Source organism: Puntigrus tetrazona, unplaced genomic scaffold (genome assembly GCF_018831695.1).
Source record: "Puntigrus tetrazona isolate hp1 unplaced genomic scaffold, ASM1883169v1 S000001111, whole genome shotgun sequence".
Taxonomy (NCBI): domain Eukaryota; kingdom Metazoa; phylum Chordata; class Actinopteri; order Cypriniformes; family Cyprinidae; genus Puntigrus; species Puntigrus tetrazona.
In genome coordinates this window covers 2321091-2344725 of record NW_025048699.1, presented here as the reverse complement: position 1 = coordinate 2344725, position 23635 = coordinate 2321091, and the positions used below count along the sequence as shown (strand labels likewise).

The following is a 23635-nucleotide window of genomic DNA, read 5'->3' as shown; positions in this document are numbered from 1 at the left end:
GTCAGGATGCATGCGCTTCCTGTACATCTGCGTGTCACTTGTGCTGCTGTCATGTGTTTACAGCAAAGAGACTCTGAACGATATTCTGGAAATTACGGAAGCACGTTTCGGCCGCTTTGAGAAAAAAATATAATTTGGGAAGACATAATAGTGAGATACTTTCTTCAAGTCCCTGCCCACTGTGTCTAGGACGAGAGGACAGAAAGTGGCTGGAATAGAAACGTACAAAGGTTGAGGGCATGGACCAGCATGCAGCATTGAAGATGTCTGATACACCTGTGAAGAAGGCCTTGGAGGCCGCCATATTCCTAGTTGAGTGAGCCTTGTTTGTTTAGTATAGAAAGAAAGTGAGTGGGAAGCCAACAATGCTGCCACACGCACCTCAATGTTAAGAGAAATTATGAGAAACTAAGACATAATTATGACAAAGTATCTTTCTAAATTATATTTTCTCTCAACGTAGCTGTATCTTTTTGTTCTGTCATAATGCAATTGTATTTAGATTTTTTTTTTTATCCTGCTGTCAATGTAAAGCCACACTGCCCTCTTGTGTATCGCAGTAAAAACACCTCATATCTGAGTATCTAGGCATAAAGTAACAAGTTTTACATTTTGGAATATTTCTCTATATCATGTTTAGCCTAATGTGGTGGGAATAGAAGCTCTGTAAACTGTGCATAAACAGTAAAGATTCAAAACAGATGGCCGTTTCAAACAAACATCAACAGTGGATGTGCTCTCCGGAGGATAAACGTTCCAGGACTGATTTATTATTTTGTTCCTACTGAAACATTTTGGAATCTGCAAGATATCAACATGATAAAACAAATAGTTGATTTTCTAAGTCTACTTATAGAAAAAGTCCTCTATGGTTTTTATAATAAGCTATATATTAAACAAATTACTGGGTTGTCTATGGTGTTTCCTTATTAATATATCTCAGTAAATGTGTGTGTGTGTGTGTGTGTGTGTGTTATATTATCTGCATTCTCCAAATAAAATCAAAGCTCTGAATAGATGGTAATTAAACCTGTTTACCTTTTTCCAGATCAAGGTTATGAGGCAACAAACACACGAGCCAGGACAAAATCTCTGTCTTTGTTTGATGTATTTTTATGACGTAAAATCCTTAACGCCTATATGTTTCTTTTATGAATAAGCTCAATTAAAATGTCTCCATTTAAAATGACATTTAAAATATAGATAGATAGATGTTATACAGCTGGAAACCTTAGGGTGAATCTCAGTTAAATCAGCCACATTTCAAAGTCATCCTTTTGTCTTCATGTTTCAGCATGAAGTACACCAGTAACTTAGTTACAATCAGAAATGAAGAACTATTTTTTTCCTAAAAAAAAGCTAGCTGACTGGAAAAACACATCAATTAAGATTCTGATCTCCTCCATTTTCCCAATTCATGTATTTTCCTGCCCAGCACTGGTTTCTTGTAAATAAACCGGAAATGGCCGGAGAGCGTAAGCTATGTGTGTTTGTGTCTGTGATCTTAATCAGTCAGAGGTCTGGTCTCAAAAGAATAAGCAAATACGCACTCCCGTTTTTCTAGGACCCAACGGTGTTCTGTAGCTAATGCTGGAGCAGCGTAAACGAAATCAAATCGATCAGTTTTGAACGCAACAGTCAGACTAAATAAAACAGGACGGTAGGACGGTTCAGGAAATTATGTAATCAATTACGATCCTTTTTTGGGATAGTCCGCCACGACGTCTGGGTTTTATAACAGCAGCACTGGGACTCTGGGGTCGTGATGTCATCACATTGTAACGCGCATCCTGTCTCGAGCCGGACAGCGCGAGCGGAACAGTTCACGCCGCGACGCGATTCTCAGAACAGACGCTTCTTTCTTCGGTCACAAGAGTTAGTTTTTTCTTTCGAGCTGCAATTTTTTGTTTTAGAAGCAAGCAACAGAAACAGACCTTGCCATGGAAATCAAAACGATCCTGTTTTTAATTCTGAGTGCCCACGCATGCTCTGCCTTCAACAGTAAGTTTATCCGTTCGTGAAGAATCTGAGGGTATGATCTTCAAAAGCGATTTGACTGCTGGTATTTTTCCATGCTGTGCTTAATTTAGGATGACTGAAAGTTAATTAAAGCTTTTTTTTTTTAATCTTGTTATTATTGGTACTCTAAATAAATAAAACGTAATATGCCTATATAATTAAATTATTTCTTAGATCTGTTAATGCAGTATTTATTTATTAAAATTGCGATTAAAAAAAGAAAAAAATTTTTTTTTTTCATTTTTAACTTATCGATTATTGATCTTGTGTTTTCCTATATAGACTGCCAATCTATCACAAGTCTAATGATAGATAGATAGATAGATAGATAGATAGATAGATAGATAGATAGATAGATAGATAGATAGCATACACAAATACAATGTAATGCAATTCTCCGCAGGCACATAAAAACTATTGCAAAGGGAAGAAATGTTTCTGTGTTTGTTTTTTCTCCAAGTATTACTGATCTGTCAGATGTGATAAGGAGGAATTAACTGGAATTTCTTTTGTTTGATTACAGTTAGTGATGAAAACAGTTTCGCTGTAGATGCAACAACTATTGACCTGCTTGAAGTTCATCATAAGAAGCCACAAGGTATATTTAATATATGTATTATATATGTATATATTTATATAGGTGTGTTTAGATGATCTAAAAAGTAGGCCTACTTTATAATTTACATGAAAACACTAAAAAGTCCCAGTGTTTTGTCTTTGGCTAAGACTAACTTAAGGTCTTGTCAAGCCAAATGTGTCACATTCACCTTTCCTTATCTAGCAGTGTTATGAGAGCTATCGCTGATGCTCGTGTGTTTGGTTACAGCCGCCGTTGGACGCAGTTTTTCTGTGTTGCTTCATACCCAGACTGATGAACCGATTGACTTGCCCGACTCTGTAATACCAAATAAGACTGGTAATGGTACGTACAGTATCCATCAGACAGACTGCAGTAAATCTCCAATAAGTTAGATGGCTTTATGTTTGTTTTAGACTCTGTGGCTTTAATTAGGCTGTTCACACCAAGAACATAAGGTGTTAAAAGTTAACATTCTTGGTGTGAACGCCTTAAACATCTTCATCAAGGCCTCACGGTCATATATCTAGAGTATATTAATAGAGGTGTCACTGATGTTGTTGTGTTTTTGTATGTTGGGTTATAGAGATAAGCCGTCAAGCATCCCGAAGTAGGAAAAGAGTGCCTCCATGTATCATCAGTGATACAAATGCAACGAAATGCAACCAGACTACAATCCAGATATTCAGGATCTCAGAAGAGGCTGTTGACTTCCTTAAAAGCCCACTGGTCACACGCATCATGCCCTCATTCTACATCTTCATCATCCTCATTAGTTTGCCCCTGAACGCTTTGGCCCTGGTGGCGTTCACCTGTAGGATTCAAGTGAAGAAACCAGCGGTGATCTACATGTCTCACCTGGCGTGTGTGGACCTGCTCTTCACCCTGCTGCTGCCACTGAAGATCCACTACCAGCTGAACTCTTCAGATTGGGTGTTCGGTGAGGCTCTGTGTCGTGTGATCAGTGCAGCTTACTACTGCTACATGTACTGCTCCATACTGCTGATGATGTGCATGAGTGTGGACCGGCTGCTGGCCGTGGTGTTTCCCATCGCCTCTCTGACCTGGAGGAGCATGAGGAAAGCCTCATGTGTGTGTGTGCTGGTCTGGCTGCTGGCGCTCGCTGGTACTGTGCCACTTCTCTTAGTGAGACAGACATTCAAGATTAAGGATGTGGGACTCACCTGCCATGATGCCCTGATCCACAGTGACCCCAAAGATCAGCAGTACATGTATCAGTTCTCCATTCTTTCCATTGTCTACTTCTTTGTGCCACTTATCACCACCTTAGTGAGCTACTCCACCATCATATATGTGCTCCATACCAAATGTATTCAATTTGTGAAGTCCTCATCGCTCTCAGACAAGCGAAGGAGAGCTGTGATTATGGTTATCACTGTGCTGATGGTGTTTGTTTTGTGCTTCGCACCATCCAATGGCATCCTATTGTACCACTGTGTTCGTTTAGCTACTGGATACGACCACGGTGAGGGAGATTCATCATACAAAGCTTATCTGATAGCTGTGTGTTTGGGGAGCTCAAGTGTTTTTCTGGACCCTCTGCTGTACTACTACGGCTCGTCTCAATGCAGACAGAAGATCAGCTCTGTCTTTTGGTGGAGATGGGGAAAAAGCACCTCATCAAATTCATGCAGTCAGTCAAAATCCTCTTTTCTGAGTTCGGAGTACAGTCAGGCACGCATTAAGATGTGAACTGTTTTGTGACTGAGCGTGCACAGTGATACTAAAATCATTGTACATCGCCATGTCCACGTTTTTCGAAAATATCAAGATTTCAGGCCAAAAAATTAAAGTTAAGTGGCAGTAAATATGCCTGAAACAGAACAGAATATTTGTATAGAAGAGACTTAAAAATCTATATTTAAAAAATGTACTTGATGCACTTAGATACATTTTTACAAAACAAATAGATAATAAAACTGGTCATGTTGTTATCTTTATACTTTTTGAATGATTAATTAGCACAATTAGCATGTTCTAAAAAAATTAAGCAATGTATACTGTGTGTGGAACAGAATAGCATGATATTGACTATTTTGTAATTCTGAAGGCAAAACATTAAGCTACAGTTACTGTAATTCATTATATATAATCACATTGCCAGTATATATTAACAGATTTTTTCATCTCTGTATTTAGTATATAACCTTTGCTTTACAGGTTCACCATACTATATTAAATTGCCAGGTATAACCGACAGCTTAAATATGCAAATATCTCTGCATATTAAATATGATATGTGCATATGGACAATATATGTAAATAATGTGTGCATCTTTTTATTATTGTATTTTAATAAAATGTATTGAATTTTTATATTTTTACAAAATGGTGACTAGTTGTCAAACAAGCCTATTTTAATACTTTGTTGCTTAAACTGAAATGCTAAAATCCTGCCTTACAACAGAGATAGCTATGCCTAGTCATGTTTTTTCGCTTGCGTCATATTTATCTGATGTACAGATAAGCGTAACTTCCCCATTCTTTGAATAACTATTCTCAGATCAGGACATCACTTATAAGCCACTCATTTCATTCATATTCGATTATGCTGCATGTACGATTCCCTGGAATAAATATATACAAAAATAATGTAGTTAATGTAATTTGGACCCTTTTATATTTGCTGCATTAGCCGACCAGATTTAGTTCATTCATGAATTTACACTTTTTCAACCAATAATGACAATTATTTGCAAAGACAGTATAAAATGTTGTCCTATGTCATATGCCATGCAGTTAGCCTATGTGATTAAAAACATTTTTCATCTGAAGCATGTATGAAGCATGCGTATTTCTCATTCTTTATGAAGCCTCACAGAGGGGCAAAACACAAATTATTATCCGACACCTGTGATGTATTGATATTACACTGTATATTTCACAGAAACATTGATAGCAATTCCTCTAGAAGGGGATGTCCAACAGCTTTGTTAATTAAAAAATTTCGGTTTAGAATAATTAACGTTTTATGTTGCAGTATGTTAAAGGTTATCTTTCTTTTAAGGCTTTTCAAACTTCTGAATCTATGTTCATACGTACACTTAGGCATAAAAAATGTTATATTTTAAACCACGCCCCGGCATCGACGCTCTTGCGAATCGGTTCTTTTGAACAATTCGTTGTTAAAGAACCTATTCAAACGAATCTTGAGCGTGACGTAATGTTGTTGCCTAATCTAAAAAGTTCTTTTTAGAACTCTTTCCTGTTTGAATAAAACGCTGTTTATTTAAACCACTCGCCGTGGTTCTCGGCTCTTCGTCGGGCTTTTCGAATTAAACAGTTAAATAAGTCAGCGACAACAGTTATGAATCTCGAGTTTGTAAAGAACGCCCAATGCCGCTAAATCCATCAAATGCATGATCTGCTTTTGATGAAACAGTCAAATGAATCATTACATTTAAATGAGTCATGTGTGTGACATGCTGTCATATCAGTCAGCTGGGCGCATATCGCCTGACTCTCGATTGTCAACGTTTTAAAAAAGACTTGGCCGAGTTAAAAAAAACTATTTGGTTCGGACACCAGCCCCATCCACTCTGCCTAACCGGTTCATTTCATTCGATGAAAAGATTCACTTTAACTACTGGTTTCAGGCGTCAGGCGTCACCGCTCCACAGAGCGGATGTTTCTATAGATTCTGAGATTTTGAGTTAGAAGGAGATTAGTCATGGGAATTGAATCAATCATGATATTAGTTATGATGGCACGTACATGCACGGCCACCGCTGAAGGTAAGCCTACATCAGAATATGCAATAAAATGATGCTGATGTGTAACTGTGAGATCGAAACGGAATTGTATCTATAATTTGAACGCCAGGAAGTTTTTATTTGTATACAATTCGCAATGTGATGCATACCTTAAAACTAGGCTACTGTAGTAAGCTATCTGTACTACGGTTAAATATAGGATGCATTGATAAAAGAACTAGGCGAATATTCAAATATAAAAGATGTTGCATGCAACCATGTAAGGTAATAGGCTATTAAACAAACAACAGAAGGCACTGATGTATGATTTGTCTTTGTCTAAACAATGAAGCAGTGCAGAATACCGCTTCACAAGACCCAGTTTTGTGTGTGTGTGTGTGTGTGTATATATATATTGCATTACACATTTTAGGTAATATAATCAGATTACTTTTAGATTTCATTTGACTTCAACCAAGTCATTAACTGGTATATCACATTGACTTCAAGAGGATAATCTTGTAGCACAATAATGATGTAAAAATGCAAAGTAAAAATAAGTAAATATCTTCCATTCATTGTAATTTACAACCTAGAAGTGCATTAAACATTATATTACGCCAAGGTTTCCCTAGCTAAAGGTTTTCTGTCTCATCTATTTTCTGCAAATCTCTAGCTGTGGCTCTTGAAGAGTTTTTGGCCACTCAAACTCTCCTTCACAACGTGCATTGGGATGATACAGACACACGTCTTCTATATGGGGAACTGATTTTTCATTTTGGGGCCTTTGCTCCAATTTTAATGCAAGTCTAGAAATGCTCTGATAACTCTCACTAATGGTGTTGTGCTTTTGTATGTTAATTTACAGCCAAATATGTAAGCAGTTTTGCTATAATCTGTACTTCCACTGTGGACCAAGCAACACTCAACTGTTCTTCACTGTCCATCTCAAATGAGACTGTCAGCTTCCTCAAAGGTCCGCTGGTCACACGTCTCATGCCCTCGTTCTACATCTTCATCATCTTCATTAGTTTGCCCCTGAACGCTTTGGCCCTGGTGGCGTTCACCTGTAGGATCCGAGAGAAGAAACCAGCGGTGATCTACATGTCTCACCTGGCGTGTGTGGACCTGCTCTTCACCCTGCTGCTGCCTCTGAAGATCCACTACCAGCTGAACTCTTCAGATTGGGTGTTCGGTGAGGCTCTATGTCGTGTGATCAGTGCAGCTTACTACTGCTACATGTACTGCTCCATACTGCTGATGATGTGCATGAGTGTGGACCGGCTGCTGGCCGTGGTGTTTCCCATCGCCTCTCTGACCTGGAGGAGCACGAGGAAAGCTACGCTCATATGCATATTAGCTTGGCTGCTGGCTCTCGCTGGTACTGTGCCACTTCTCTCAATGAGACACACATTCAAAATTAAGGACGTGGGACTCACCTGCCATGATGCCCTGATCCACAATGACCCCACAGATCAGCAGTACATGTATCAGTTCTTCATCCTCTCCTGTGTCTACTACTTTGTGCCACTTATCATAACCTTAGTGAGCTACTCCACCATCATATATGTGCTCAATATAAAGTCTAATCTCTTAGCTACAACATCATCCTCATTATCAGACAACCGAAGGAGGGCAGTGATCATGGCTATTGCTGTGCTGGTTGAGTTTGTGCTGTGCTTTGCACCAACCAATGGCATCTTGTTGTACCACTGTTTTCATTTAGCTACTGGATTCAACCGCGGTGAGGGAGATTCATCATATGCTGTTTACCTGCTGGCTGTGTGTTTGGGGAGTGCAAGTGTTTTTCTGGATCCTCTGCTGTACTACTACGGCTCGTCTCAATGCAGGAAGCAGATCAACTTTGTGTTGAGGAGGGGAAGGGCAGAGCAAAGAACCTCACCCACTAACACACTGGCAAAATCCAACCAGACTTGCCGCAAAGTGTGAAATTGTATTTGGGTCAACATCTGTATACACAAAGCCCACAGGTATACATAATGAAAACATTAAACCTATAGAAAAGTATTTGTGTTTAGATGTAATAATAGACAATAAGGAAATATCGTAATGACAGTTCTTTTTTTGTCATTTCAGGTCATTTTAAGCAACAAAACAGATCATTGTATTTTATTTATGCTAAGTAATTATGAATGTAATACAATTCAGTAACACAACACTGTTCCATCATTAATAAGTATCTACACAGGAACAAATGACTAATGCTTTATTAAAATTGTAATATCCACTATTATCTAACAAGAATTTCTGATTAACAATTTAATAATAACACTCAGTTGAAGCTGGTAGTTCACAATTAGCTAATCAAAAACTGCATACAGGTTCAAAATTATTAAAATTATGCATAAAAAATGCATAATTCCAAAATTAAGATAATTGTAACCCTCTAGTAATGACTCAAGTATTACCAATCCTTCTAAAGGATGAATATCATCATAATTCCCTAAAATTAGCTCACGTCATTGTAAGCTTGTGAGTTGTGTGTAAGGTTTTGGATAGTAATGACTCAGGAAACTACTAGTTATTTGGATCCATATTCTAAAGTGAAGGACTTAGTAACCCACTAGTATTGAATTACTAACCAGAACCTTACCAAGACCTCAAAAGCTTACAATGATTTCAGAGAATTACTAGAGAGTTATCACAATCTTCACTTTAGAATACTGATCCAAAAAATTAGTAACTCACTCTGAAGTATTTGGTAATACTTGACTGTTTACTAGTGGGTTACCATGACCTTCATTTTAGAATTAATTGTTAATCATGTATTATTCATATTAATTATGAACATGTATACTGTAATTCTTCGTAGTTCTGGGGAGGTATGAATAAATAATAGTTACTAATTGGCTAATAGCTAGTAAACTACCACATTCAGCTAAGTACTATTACTTACTAATTCATTAATCAGAGTTTTTGTTAGTTAGTAGTAGTTACTAGAGTGCTAATATTGCACGTGTTCTTGTGTAGTTACTTATTAATGATGGAACCATATTCTAAAGTGTTACCCAGTTCTGTATGGTACACAAGTTTGTCTATTAGGCCAAAAACAACACTGAAGAACCAAATTAAAATTGGTTCACAGGACAGCCCCTTGAGAAGTTATATGAACTTTCTTATTGTAAAAACCTCTTAAGGCTATATCCAAGAATATTGTTTATTGTAACTCCATTCATGTATTGTCTTATGCATCAAATTGCTGATACAAGGTCTCGAGATTTAATTGAGTGAAATTCAAACACTCTGTTGTACTTCAAGCTGTCCTAGAGGGCCATAAAGTACATATAAAATGAAGCTCCAGCAATTATGTCTTTAGTAAATTCTGTTGCATTTACTGTGTCTGTGTATATTGTGAATTAGTGTTCAAGAAATATGCAGGTTTGTAAAATGTATATCTATATTTAAAAAAGCAATCAGATATGTGGTTTGCATAATTATAATTTTATACACGTTTTATTATAGATGTACATCTTGCATCAGTTAAAATGCTACTGCTTGTAGTTTTTGTTCAAAAGCAGTAACATTTAAATAACGTTTGCAATGTTTTAATACAAATCCCATGTCATATATTACTGTCTGGACTTTGTGATTGTAGTTCACACTGTCATTCTTCAGTGACGTTTCAGAACACTGGAGAAGCATATATTGTATGGAAAATAAGAGAAAGACAGAAGATTTCCAAAGAAATAAGTTCTTAATTTTTTCCACATCGTAGTGTGAAATATCAAGAGTCACAAGGTCCCATGCACTTCTTTGTGGAGGAAAAAAGCTAAATATTGGCCAAGAATATAAAAATGTATATTAAAAGCATGTGATTAAATGTCAACATGTAATAAAAAAGTAATACTATTGGTGTCCAAAGCTTATGATTATTTGCTATTTAGGCCTATTTCTTAACGTGATGCACAAGAGCTGTATTAAATGAATCTTGTTGGTATAATTTGTTCGCACTGGATAAATTCTGACTATTTTAAGCTGTTGATGATAGACTTCTTAAAGTTAGGCTGAACATTTTGGAGAGGCTAGCAACAGCAAGCTAGCTTTTAAAGCATAAGATCCCTGCAGATCACTCTCGAAAGCCACGCCTCCTCCAGATGACACTGGTGCATAACAAAAATATTTTTAAACCAAATCACTTACCCTGCCTACCCAGCATGTCATTATGGGATAGCTGAGGACAGATAACCATACAATCACACCATTTTTGGAGACAATTTACAAATCTTAGCGGATTCTAGACCGGCGGTTCCAGGTAAAGTTTTCAGAACTCCAGAAGCAATTTATAATATCATAATATGTAAGATCATCGCTACGATTCATAATCAAATACTGCAAATGGAGGAGCTCGTAATATGCTCATTGTACTGAAAGTGATTAGCAGAGCTGATCCTCTTTCACATAGTATAGTATTATTTGAAGTACTAAATAAAGATTTCAATAATGAAGCATCACATTTGCATGTTCACGGTTCTCTACCATTGGTTATGGTTACAAGACATCCAAGTAAACCTTTTTGTGGAAGTGTTTTATTTTGGTAGATTTTAAAGTTATTTGTTTTATTTTGTCATTGTTATGAGTTCAAAATTAAACCCTTGCAGTAAAAACTCTTAATAACATTTGTATTTTTATATTAATATGGTACAAGGTTATCCTATTTAAATTGATGTGAAGAAAATAAAATATGGTCTAAAAGTTATCAAAAATTTGTTTATTTGACCTAAAATGTATAGTGTAATGGATTACGTATTTGTCATTTGCTAATCTACACATCTATTTTTACAATGCAGTCCTATTTTTACAAAGGTTAGGCTTGTGAAAAGCTGTCTGTTCACCTAAATTTGTCTGTTGGCATTGAGAAGTTTTAAAGTTCTTAATTAATTATTGCATGATTGTTTACAGCTTTGATCATTACCCGTATGGACAACATCATTGAACAACAAACATTCCATCTGGACAGCCATGTAGCAGCACTGATCTGGATGCAGTGAATTGCAACAAGACTAGACAGGACACATCTCATACTTTGTAGGTTATAGCAATGACTAGGAATGAATCTGGGCTCAGTGGAGGGTGGAAGATCCAGTGATGTCATCATAAATACAAGCCTCTCCTCACAGAAGAGTCTGTGTCACACTCTGGACTTTTGTTATTGTTTTTGTCTCGAGCCACGTGTTGTCTGTGCCCTGCCTTCCCATTGTGTTTAATTGTTTAATTGTCTTCAGCCGTGTCTTGTTAATTTAGTTCATTTCCTTGTGTATATAAACCCTGTGTTCTGTGTTCACGGTTGTCGGATTATCAAAGTTACTAAGTTTCAACGTTACTATGTTTCAATGTTACTATGTTTCAATGTTTCAACGTTTCAACGTACTCTGTTTTGTTCCCGAGCTCTTTTCGTGGTTTTTGTTTTGGCTTTTGTATATTTATTTTGCTAAAAAAAGAATTAAATCTGTTTAAGTTTTTTGTACTTTCGAAAAGTCTTTCCCGCGAAATCGTGACAGGATAATCCGACCATAAAAGTAAAGCGGCGTTTTTCCCTTTTTGTTTTTGGGTTTGTTTTTCATGGATTCCCCCTACAACGACCCAAATTTCCTCATCCTCCTGCTGGAGCAGGAGGATCGCTCTCTCGAGGGCTATACTAAGGACTTCCTCGCCCTCGCGAACTACTCGCGCTTCCCGGACGGCTTTTTGTGCTCGATTCACTTCCGCGGACTGAACACCACCACACGAGCAAAGCTGTCCGGGGACGGCCCTCGAGAGAGCGTCGCCGCGTACATCGAGTGGGTGCTGGTGTCCTGCAACTCGCCGATAACGGTTGCGCTGGAGGACAACGACACCAGCCCCACTCCAGATCCAGAACCCAGCCCATCATCTCCCCGCGTCGCGGAGGCCAGGCCTGTGCCCACGGAGGGCGCAATCGCTGAGCCGGGGACGACCACGGAACCATCGCTGATCGTGGAGCGCCACCGACCCGAGCCGATTGCGACAGACCAGGTGCGTGAGCGGGCATCAGAGCTTGCCGCGGTGGAGACAGCCGACAGCGAGAGCGCGGGGTGGAGCTCCGCCCACTGCACATCGGCTGAGGATGAGCTGATCATCCACCTGGGGCTGCTGGATCTAAAAGAGGAACTGGATGATGTGGACTCGGACTTGGACTTAGACTGGGCACCTCCCGTGTATCCTGAGTCGCTGGTCCCGCCCAGCCGTCCTGTTAGCCCGCTGGCCCCGCCCAGCCGTCCTGTTAGCCCGCTGGCCCCGCCCAGCCGTCCTGTTAGCCCGCTGGCCCCGCCCAGCCGTCCTGTTAGCCCGCTGGCCCCGCCCAGCCGTCCTGTTAGCCCGCTGGCCCCGCCCAGCCGTCCTGTTAGCCCGCTGGCCCCGCCCAAGCGTCCTAGAGACTGTTCCCTGTGCGCTCCCCGAGTTCCAGTGCCCGCGCCCAGCGCTCCTCCAGTTCCAGTAGCGCTCCCCGAGTTCCAGTGCCCGCGCCCAGCGCGCCCCAGTTCCAGTGCCCGCACCCAGCGCTCCCGAGTTCCAGTGCCCGCGCCCGAGTGCTCCCGAGTTCCAGTGCCCGCGCCCGAGCGCCCTCGAGTTCCAGTGCCCGCGCCCAGCGCTCCCCAGTTCCATAAATCCCCGAGTTCAGTGCCCGCGCCCAGCGCCTCCAGTTCCAGTGCCCGCGCCCGAGCGCTCCCCGAGTTCCAGTGCCCGCGCCCAGCGCTCTCCCGAGTTCCAGTGCCCGCGCCCCAGCGCTCTCCCGAAGTTCCAGTGCCCGCGCCTCGTGCGCTTCCAGTTTTCCACCCTCCCACCCTAGTCACACCATGACGATGGATCCCAGCAGCCCCTGCGCTCATCCTCAGCTCTCCATCACGAGCTCGCCGCGGGTCTGCCGGTCCCCATCGCCGTCGGTGGGCGATCCCTCGCCTCACCGTCCCGCCTCCGAGTAGACCCGTCGGCTCCCCTGGGCTTCTAGCTCCCTCCTCTCCACCGTGGTCCGTCAGTCCACCAGCTCCACCATTTCGACCATCCGTCGCCTCGGGATTCCTCTCCTCGGCCGCCTCGTCCCTCCATCCCACCGGCTCTGTCAGGCTCCTCCTTCCCTCCGGCTCCACCTCAGTCCTCAGTCGCTCTGGCTCCGCAGCGCCCTTCCTGTCCCCGTCTCGTGTCAGTCGCCGGCCGCGGCGTCGCCTCGGACCTCCAGCGCCTCGGCGTCACCTTGGCTCTTGGCTCTCTCCGCCCGGCCTCAGTCTTCTGCACCACCTGCTCCGCCGTCGGTCGGACCCATGGAGTCGATGGCGCTCCTCCTCCATGGCTCCTCCCTCCTTCGGCGCCACCATGGACCATCATGGCTGGGCTCTGGATCTCCTCCTGCTCCGGACTCCTCCTGTGTCCTCCCTGGCTCCTCCCTCCTTCTGTGCCCCCTGGACTCCTGTCTGCTTGCCCCTCCTGGGAGTCGTCCTCCACGGAACCTCCTCCCAAGATCCGGTATTCCCAGTTCCGAGTTGTTGTTTTTTTGTTTGTTGTTACTTTAGGTGCGAGGACGCACCTTCCGGGAGGGGGCATTGTCACCTCTGGACTTTTGTTATTGTTTTTGTCTCGAGCCACGTGTTGTCTGTGCCCTGCCTTCCCATTGTGTTTAATTGTTTAATTGTCTTCAGCCGTGTCTTGTTAATTTAGTTCATTTCCTTGTGTATATAAACCCTGTGTTCTGTGTTCACGGTTGTCGGATTATCAAAGTTACTAAGTTTCAACGTTACTATGTTTCAATGTTTCAACGTACTCTGTTTTGTTCCCGAGCTCTTTTCGTGGTTTTTGTTTTGGCTTTTGTATATTTATTTTGTCATGTTTGGATTAAATATATTTAAGTTTATTTCGAGTCCCGAGTCCTTTCCGAGAAAACCACGGAATCGTGACAGTCTGAGCACAGAAGAAGCGGTCTGTACAGAGATTCATCTACAATTAAGAAGTTACCTCTGATCAGTATTCATGGGGGTCAAAACAATCTTGTTTTGCATTATACTTCTGCATGCGAGCACTGCTACCTTTGACTGTAAGTACTTCAATGCAGTTGTGCATGAAAAATTTGACTTTTAACTTTCTTTTGTCTTTCAATGGTGTTTAACTATTGCTTGCTTGTAGATTGCTGGTTTAAATCATGCGATAGCTCAAAGAAAGCTATTTGTATGTCTAAATAGCGTTGTTCTGCAAAAAATATTGTGGCTACATATTATGTTTCCATCCAGAACCATTAAAGAATCTGCATGAATTAAACGTAGATCCAATTGCTAAGAGATGCACTGCTATTAGTGCTTATTGGAAATTATATAGTTTAACTTCCTAATCAAGTTCAATTAGACCCAATTTCCTTTTCACTGATGGTGTTTTGTCTTGTTTGGTTGCAGGAAGCTCTGTAAGCAGTTTTGAACAGACTGATGAGCCCACTGATGACAATGAGTCTTCAACGCAGATGTCAGATGAATTCGGTTCAGGGTTGCCAGTTCAATGTGAGGACCACCTGCTGTCTTGCTTTGCTGTCATGTTGTTTCAAGCCCAAATGACTTTGATCAATCTATGAACACACAGTAAAAAAACATACTGTAACCTATAAGAAGTTTTGTTCCTTCAATAAGTCCACACCTATTGTATTTTTACACTTTAACACAGAAACTGTAATGCATAAATTCTCTATGGAGCTGTGTTTATTCATATGTCTAGCATGTGGCTTTATTTAACTTGAAGCCTTCATCAGATCCTCATAAGATACTTCACTTTTATTGTTACAGGTTTTAATACATGCAGTTATTCTACTTACGTAATTCTGTATGCCAAAGAAAAATTTTTTGCCAAGATTTCCACCAACGCTTCTATGGATGTAGAAGAATACAATGAAACTGCATATGTCTTGAACACATTTGGCATCTCAGATGAAGCTGTTGTCTTCCTCAAAGGCCCGCTGGTCACACATCTCATGCCCTCGTTCTACATCTTCATCATCCTCATTAGTTTGCCCATGAACGCTTTGGCCCTGGTGGCGTTCACCTGTAGGATCCGAGAGAAGAAACCAGCGGTGATCTACATGTCTCACCTGGCGTGTGTGGACCTGCTCTTCACCCTGCTGCTGCCTCTGAAGATCCACTACCAGCTGAACTCTTCAGATTGGGTGTTCGGTGAGGCTCTGTGTCGTGTGATCAGTGCAGCTTACTACTGCTACATGTACTGCTCCATACTGCTGATGATGTGCATGAGTGTGGACCGGCTGCTGGCCGTGGTGTTTCCCATCGCCTCTCTGACCTGGAGGAGCACGAGGAAAGCCTCATGTGTGTGTGTGCTGGTCTGGCTGCTGGCGCTCGCTGGTACTGTACCTCTTCTCTTAGTGAGACAAACACTCAACACTGAGAATGTGGGCATCACCTGCCACGATGTGTTGTATCACACACAGCTGTATGTGTACCTGTTCTCCATCCTCTCCTGCCTCTGTTTCTTCTTGCCGCTTGTCGTCACCATAGTGAGTTACTCCACCATCATATATGTGCTCAGTGTAAAGTCTGATCACTTCGCTACATCACCCTCATCTTCAGACAAGCGAAGGAAAGCTGTGATTCTGACTATTGCTGTGCTAATTGTATTTGTCATGTGCTTTGCTCCAACCAATGGCATCCTGTTGTACCACTGTGTTCATTTAGCGGCCGGAAATCACAGCGGGGAGGAAAATTCTTCATACACTGCTTACCTGGTAGCTGTGTGTTTGGGGAGTTCAAGTGTTTTCGTGGACCCTCTGCTGTACTACTATGGGTCATCTCAGTGCAGGAAGCAGTTCTGGTCTGTATTAAACTACAAAAAGACAAAAAGGGCAGTAAAGCTTCAAGACGTTTAGGCAAAACCTTAAGAGATCTTGAATGTTTTAGGAAGTGGTTCCTCTGGATAAAACTCAAAGTATATAAGTGATTAGGGGGGGAAATAAACAAACACTTGTTGAACACTTGTTGAACACTTGTTGATAGAATATTTCTCCCGGTAAACTATACCAAACTATAGTCAAACATAAACCTAACTTTAGAGTAAAATAAAAACAAGGAAATATTTAAAAATGAACTATGTTTGTTAATTTACACACACACACACACACACACACACACACACACACACACACACACACACACACACACACACACACACACACACATATATATATATATATATATATATATATATATCATATAATATATATTACCACTTATATAGTTCCAATAAAAAGTAGTTCCAAACAGAGCCTTGTTGTGAATCTTTGCAGCATTCTTACTGAATGAATTTGCATTTTGAACAAAACAAAAGTGTGATTCACTGATCCATTTAAAAGAGATCAGTTTCTTACTGCCTGAATGTATCAGTCATTTTGAAAGAATCAATTGAATAAATGACTCAGCAAGGTAATTTTAGTTTCATATTTAAAAGTATCATTCTATCATTTCATATTTCTATATTTCAGTTTATATATTTTAAATATTAATCTCATAAAATTGCAATTTGTAAAAGCTGTGTAAATTCACATGCAATAAATAAATAAATAAATAAACCAATAAATATATAGTATAGACACTCAGAAGTCCCAATTCTAATCAAGTTTCAACTTTTCAAACCATTCAAAGTCCTAAAAAAAATAAAATCAAATGTTACTTATCTGTCTGTAATTTGCACCTATCAGATCTATATTTTATTCCTTCACATGTCTGAAAAGACAATAACTTTAAAAGACAATAACAATTCACAGAGCTTCAGAGTACACATCCAAAACAATCATCATCCTTCATAATTTATCTAATTATTTAATTTGATTAAGGCTGAAGGCTCAAGTGATTTAAAAATCAAGAACTACACTGTGCGGCTGTCTGTCAGGCCTATGGATATTTTATCATTCTATCAGCTCTAAAGCACATTTTGATTGGCAATCTTGTTGGTAAATTATGGTCAATTATTTAATCTAATCCTTCTTGTTAGACTTGTGTCAGTTATATCTTGTTATTTTAGTATTACTTATATACTATTGCAGTATTTATTATTATTTTGAAAAAGATTACGTTTTTATATTTAGCACTGAATTTAGTTCAGCTTGCATTGACAATTCAGTTAATCTTATACATTATTTATTTAATATGTTTATTACATATAATTTTATCATTATCATTTAATTTTGATTATAATAGATTGTTTTTAGGTTAGTTAACAATCACAACAGTATGTTGTATATAATATGGGTGATTGAAATCATTTAATGGATTTTCATTTTAATACATTCGCATTAAGAGAGTCATAGCTGTGTAGGGGGTTGTGTGATGAGCGTCCCGCGAGACAATCAGCGTCTCCCAGGAAATGGACGAGGAGCACCTGACCATGCCCATCACAGGCTGATCGGTCACACCTGCAACTCATCCCGGCCTCGCTACATAAAACTCTTTACCCACTGCACCAGAGGGAAAAGAAAGAGCACCCTAGAGCACTGGAATTACCATTGGACTCGTTTCACTCATTTTTTTTACTCATTGTAAATAAAACCACCCTCCAGGGCTTTTATTTTGAGCTCTCCTTGTCATGTGATTCTTCACCCTTTGACAGTTAGCATATAAAATTTGTTATACTGGATTTGGTTTGCAGTGAAGAAAGTATATTTCACAGTAAAGCACTGTATTATTAGTTGGTTCCTATTAGTGGTGCAGGTTTCATTTGGACATTTCCATTTGCTGTAGATCACATTTATTACATCCCTTATAAGCACCATTTTTATCTAATGACATTTGTAATTAAAATGAGTGCAACTGCACATCCAAAGTGTGTTTATGCAATTTAAATGCCCTAAAACATGAATTAAAATTTTTCCAATATTACATCATCTCTTTGCAAATGTACCCTCCTCTTAATTATTATCTAATGGTATCATAAGAGCTTTCACTAATGCTCTTTTGTGTTGATTACAGATGCTGGCTGTGTTCCGCCTCTTCCAACTTACAACAAAAACAGCATTATCATTAATTAACAGAACACCAGACACAGGGGCATACAATCATAAAGCTGCTCCAAACCCTAACACATGTATCTCAAATTGGTCCGCTGACTTCCTCAAAGGCTTGATTGCCACACGTCATGTCCTTATTCTACATCTTCATCATCCTCAATAATTTGCTAATAAATGCTTTGGCTTTAGTGATGTTCACCTGTACCAGTGTTTTCTTTCTGCTGCTGGACTTAACAGTGGTGAGGGAGATTCATCAACTGTAAGCAGTTTACTGGCTGGCTGTTTGGGGAGCGTGTTTTACTACTATACATACTCGTACTACTACGGATCGTCTCAGTGCAGACAGAAGATCGGCTCAGTTTTGAGGAGGCAAAAAGCAGAAAAACGAATTTCACCAAGAGACAAATCTCTTATTTAAACCAGGCTTGCAGTAAAATGTGAAGAAAAAAAATCTAATATGGGGTTTACATAATTGGCACTTTCAGTATTACACATGTATTATTCTATTCAGATCAAATGCAGAAGGGCATGTTGTCAAGTCATAGATGTCTTTTGCAATATTTACATAATGTTTTTTTCTATTAGTCATGTCACTTATTTTACACACTCTCTTTGACTCACAGAATTCAGTAGGTTGCATTGCTATAGCATTAAAACGTAACGAATTAGTTATAGCTTTACTTCTATTTAATTTTATGTTGATTTAATGTTTATTTCTTGTCTTCATCCAAGCCACACAAATTCATATTTGAAACTGCATTTAAACGGGAATGGTTAATATTCTACCTCCTGAGGGTGGTACTCAATTTTTTTTCTGAAACAGAAAACTGAAGAGCTGAAGATTGCCTGGATCATAACCACACAGAAGAGACCGCACTCGGTGACTGACACAGCACAGTTGTCTATCTAGAAATTCTTTGACTTTTGACAACTTTAAAGTCTAGAGTTAAATTTGATCATTGCTCATGGAGGTCAAATGTCTCTTGCTTTCTATTATATTTGTGTATACATGTGGTGAGTACATCAGTAATTAAAATAGTTATGACTTTTTATATTTATTTGTTTAACTCCGTACAATGCAGGCAGATAAAAATGCTACATTTACTCAATCACAATAGACAGGTTTCTAACAGTATTATTTACAGTAGATTGCCTTGTGTTTTTAAGATGTTTTTTAACATGTCCTTCAAGGCTTCTTAGCAAATGTATCACAGTTGCCATTATTTGTCTGGTAATGTCATTAAAATTTGTGGTTTTGTTTGTTTGGTTACAGATGTCTCTGGACGCAATTTCACTGTTACGACAAAGATCTATGACACAACAGAAAATGATTCTGTTTTGGATGGGGTATTGTATGGAGATTATTCTGGAGACTACTATGACGAATATTCTGGAGCATATTCCAGAAACTATTCTGAAACCTCATCCATAAACTATTCCATTCCTCCAGGTAGTGTTTACCAGTATGTTACATTTAATGTTGTTAAAATAATGTTTATTGTATATTTATATTTGTATATTTACCATGGTGGTGTTTAGTGCTTGTGTGAATGACACTGAGCGCCTTCTATATATGTTCATGTTTAATAGCTGCTTGTGATGAGCTTTGGTTTATCATGCATTTGGTGGTTATCAGTGTATTTTAAAGGTACAAAACAGATTTCAGTACTTTACTTAACTGTAAATGTTTTACGGTTTACTTCCAGCAGCCACATTTTTTTACCGTAAATGTTACAGATTTTTTTTACAGTGCACAGATTAAGCAAACAACTCAAACAAAGCAAAGACCAACAGAACTTGGCAGGGATTCTGGGGTCTCAAACTTGTACAGTGTGATATAATTCTAGATAATTGACAACATCCAATCGGAAGGCTTTAAAGTATAATGCGCACTGCTAAAGAGCATAAGTAAACAGGTCACAAGCTTTGTTTGTCCGACGAATATGCAAATAAGAACGTTAAGGGTTTATGAAACTCGAAGCAAGGTAACCTAGAATTCCGTTAACTAAGAGTTAACTATTTCAAGTGTGTAAGTAATTTGTCTGGTGGTGTTGTAAGTTGCTGTTGTTTTTAGTTGTTTATTCATGTTTGCATGTTTGTTTACAGGTTCAATCATTGGTCGTATTGTCAGAATCAATGACGAAATTATTCTTTTTAGTCAGCCATGTAACAGCACTGATCTGGATGCAGTGAATTGCAACAGGACAGCACAGGACGCATATAATATCACAGCAGATGCTATGGACTTCCTCAAAGGCCTGCTGGTCACGCGCGTCATGCCCTCGTTCTACATCTTCATCATCCTCATTAGTTTGCCCCTGAACGCTTTGGCCCTAGTGACGTTCACCTGTAGGATTCGAGAGAAGAAACCAGCGGTGATCTACATGTCTCACCTGGCGTGTGTGGACCTGCTCTTCACCCTGCTGCTGCCTCTGAAGATCCACTACCAGCTGAACTCTTCAGATTGGGTGTTCGGTGAGGCTCTGTGTCGTGTGATCAGTGCAGCTTACTACTGCTACATGTACTGCTCCATACTGCTGATGATGTGCATGAGTGTGGACCGGCTGCTGGCCGTGGTGTTTCCCATCGCCTCTCTGACCTGGAGGAGCACAAGGAAAGCTACGCTCATATGCATATTAGCTTGGCTGCTGGCTCTCGCTGGTACTGTGCCACTTCTCTCAATGAGACAGACATTCAAGATTAAGGATGTGGGCATCACCTGCCATGATGTGCTGTATCACACACAGCTGTATGCTTACCTGTTCTCCATCCTCTCCTACCTCTACTTTCTCTTGCCCCTGGTCATCACTGTAGTGAGTTACTATATCATCATATATGTGCTCTCTACAAAGAATAATAACTTGGCAACATTAAACTCAGACAAGAGAAGGAGGGCAGTGATTATGACTAAAGCTGTACTAATGGAGTTTGTGCTGTGCTTTGCACCAACCAATGGCATCTTGTTGTACCACTGTGTTCGTTTAGCTAGCGGAGGCAGTGCTGAGGAGGGGAAATACTACCTGATAGCTACGTGTTTGGGGAGCACCAGTGTTTTTCTGGACCCTCTGTTATATTATTATGGCTCATCTCAATGCAGAAAGCAGATCCTCTCTCTGATGTGGTGCATAAAGACAAAAAGCTCAACCACACCATCCAGCACAAACAGTCGAACAAAATCCTCGAGTCTGAACTGTGATTACACCCCGGCTCACATTCAGGAGTGAATTGATGTAAATATGGATTTTTAAATGCATAGCCTGTATTGCACAGCTTAATGTTGTATAGGTTCAGTCAATGGTATTCAAATGCAGTTTCAAAATGGCTGGATTGACATGTTTATTTTTAGTGTTGGGCTGTGTATATTTATATATGAGCTATAGCAAATACATGTATATTGTACCTTTAAAGCTTGAAATCATTGTATTTTTAACACATTGCATTTAGTTTTTATCTGAAAAAAGGTGTTTGCAAAGTCATGATATCTGTTGCAATATGTAATGTAGTAATCATTCTGCCACAATGCTGATAAGTGTAACTTCCTCATTTATAATCTACTGTACTTAACAAGTTATAAAAAATAAAAATTTACAACAGTCAACAAAAGTGCACTGAATATTATAATATTTACTCACAGCCAGTGCGGTCCGTGTGTTTTGCCTCTTTGTCGCCCTCTATATTTGAAAACTTTGTATTCATTCAGTACGCACAGACTGATATATTTCAAATGTTTATTCATTTTAATTTTGATTATTATAACTGACAACTAATGAAAACCCCAATTTCAGTATCCCAGAAAATTTGAATATTGTGAAAAGGTTCAGTATTGATGTCACGTCTTTGGACTGTTTTTGTTGTTGTTTTTGTCCTGTGCCATGTGCTCTGTGTGCCCTACCTTCTTTCGTGTTTATTGTGCCATTGTCTTCACCTGTGTCTAGTTAATTTTAGTTATTTCCTGTTTGTATTTAAGTTCTAGTTTGATCCTGTGTAACCGTCGGTTCTTGTCTTTGATATGCGTGTGGTTTTTGTCCTGCCTGCCTGTAAAGATATTGTTTATTCCGTTCTGAGAAGATTAAAGTGTTCGTTTATCTTATGCTCGTTGCATGCTCTCTTGCTAACCACCGCGTGACAATTGAAGACTCCTCTTGCCACACTCTAATCAACTCAAAACACCTGCAAAGGCCTTTAAGTGGCCTCTCAGTCTAGTTTTTTAGGCTACATCATCAGGGGGTAGACTGCTTACTTGACAGTTGTCCAAAAGATGACCATTGACACCTTGCACAAGGAGGGCAAGACATAAAAAAAAGGCTGGCAGTTCACAGAGCTCTGTGTCCAAGCACATTAATAGAGAGGTGAAGGGAAGGAAAAGATGTGGTAGGAAAAGCAATAGGGATAACCACACCCTTGAGAGGGTTGTGAAACAAAACCCATTCAAAAATGTGGGGGAGATTCACAAAGAGTGGACTGCAGCTGGAAGATATGAGTTTCAGCTGTAGCATTCCTTGTGTCATACCACTCTTGAACAAAAGACAGAGTCTTGAGGAAGAGAGAAGAGGCACAGAATCCACGCTGCTTGAAGTCCAGTGTAAAGTTATTATTTGGGGCTGGTGTTGGTCTATTGTGTTTTCTGAGGTCCAAGGTCAACACAGATGTATACCAGGAAGTTTTAGAGCACTTCATGCTTCCTGCTGCTGACCAACTTTATGGAAATGCAGATTTAATTTTCCAGCAGGACTTGACATCTTCACACAGTGCAAAAGCTACCAGCACCTGGTTTAAGGACGTAGAAAATCGATGGGGTATTGTGAAGAGGAAGATGCGATATGCCAGACCCAACAATGCAGAAGAGCTGAAGGCCACTATCAGAACAACCTGGGCTCTCATAACACCTGAGCAGTGCCACAGACTGATCGACTTCTCGCCACGCTGCGTTGCTGCAGTAATTCAGGAAAAAGGAGCCCCAACTCAATACCCAAAAAGTATTGAGTGCCATGCATGTCTTTTCTTTTTCATACTTTTCAGTTGGCCAAGATTTCTAAAAACCCGTTCTTTGTATAGTTCTTAAGTCGTATTAAAATTTTCCGAGACACTAAATTTGGGATTTTCATGAGTTGTCAGTTATAATCATCAAACCGAAAAGAAATAAACATTTGAAATAAATCAGTCTGTGTGTAATGAATGAATATAATATACAGTTTTCACTTTTTGAATGGAATTAGTGAAATAAATCAACTTTTTGATGATATTCTAATTATATGACCAGCGCCTGTATATGCTATGCGTTGTGCTCCAGCGCGGATGAATAGAGGTGAA

The 23635-nt window shown here is 39.8% G+C and overlaps 4 protein-coding genes across 4 annotated transcripts; all 4 read left to right on the top strand.

Moving 5' to 3' along the window:
• The first annotated feature begins 1556 nt into the window (after positions 1 to 1556).
• On the top strand, positions 1557 to 5396 carry LOC122341106 (proteinase-activated receptor 1-like). The gene is made up of 4 exons (XM_043234441.1): positions 1557 to 2001; positions 2543 to 2617; positions 2846 to 2941; positions 3183 to 5396. The coding sequence occupies exons 1-4, from the start codon at positions 1941 to 1943 to the stop codon at positions 4307 to 4309; spliced, it is 1359 nt and encodes a 452-aa protein (XP_043090376.1). The 5' UTR covers positions 1557 to 1940; the 3' UTR covers positions 4310 to 5396.
• Positions 5397 to 6016: 620 nt separating this feature from the next.
• Positions 6017 to 10165, top strand: LOC122340952 (proteinase-activated receptor 1-like). Its single transcript, XM_043234212.1, has 3 exons — positions 6017 to 6351; positions 7178 to 8300; positions 8407 to 10165. Exons 1-2 carry the CDS (start codon positions 6288 to 6290, stop codon positions 8257 to 8259), a joined length of 1146 nt encoding a protein of 381 aa, XP_043090147.1. The 5' UTR covers positions 6017 to 6287; the 3' UTR covers positions 8260 to 8300; positions 8407 to 10165.
• A 4568-nt stretch (positions 10166 to 14733) lies between these two features.
• On the top strand, positions 14734 to 16207 carry LOC122340953 (proteinase-activated receptor 1-like). Its single transcript, XM_043234214.1, has 2 exons — positions 14734 to 14822; positions 15102 to 16207. Exons 1-2 carry the CDS (start codon positions 14786 to 14788, stop codon positions 16190 to 16192), a joined length of 1128 nt encoding a protein of 375 aa, XP_043090149.1. The 5' UTR covers positions 14734 to 14785; the 3' UTR covers positions 16193 to 16207.
• A 2840-nt stretch (positions 16208 to 19047) lies between these two features.
• LOC122341078 (proteinase-activated receptor 1-like) lies at positions 19048 to 21878 on the top strand. The gene is made up of 3 exons (XM_043234410.1): positions 19048 to 19339; positions 19599 to 19775; positions 20432 to 21878. The coding sequence occupies exons 1-3, from the start codon at positions 19291 to 19293 to the stop codon at positions 21547 to 21549; spliced, it is 1344 nt and encodes a 447-aa protein (XP_043090345.1). The 5' UTR covers positions 19048 to 19290; the 3' UTR covers positions 21550 to 21878.
• Positions 21879 to 23635: the final 1757 nt, after the last annotated feature.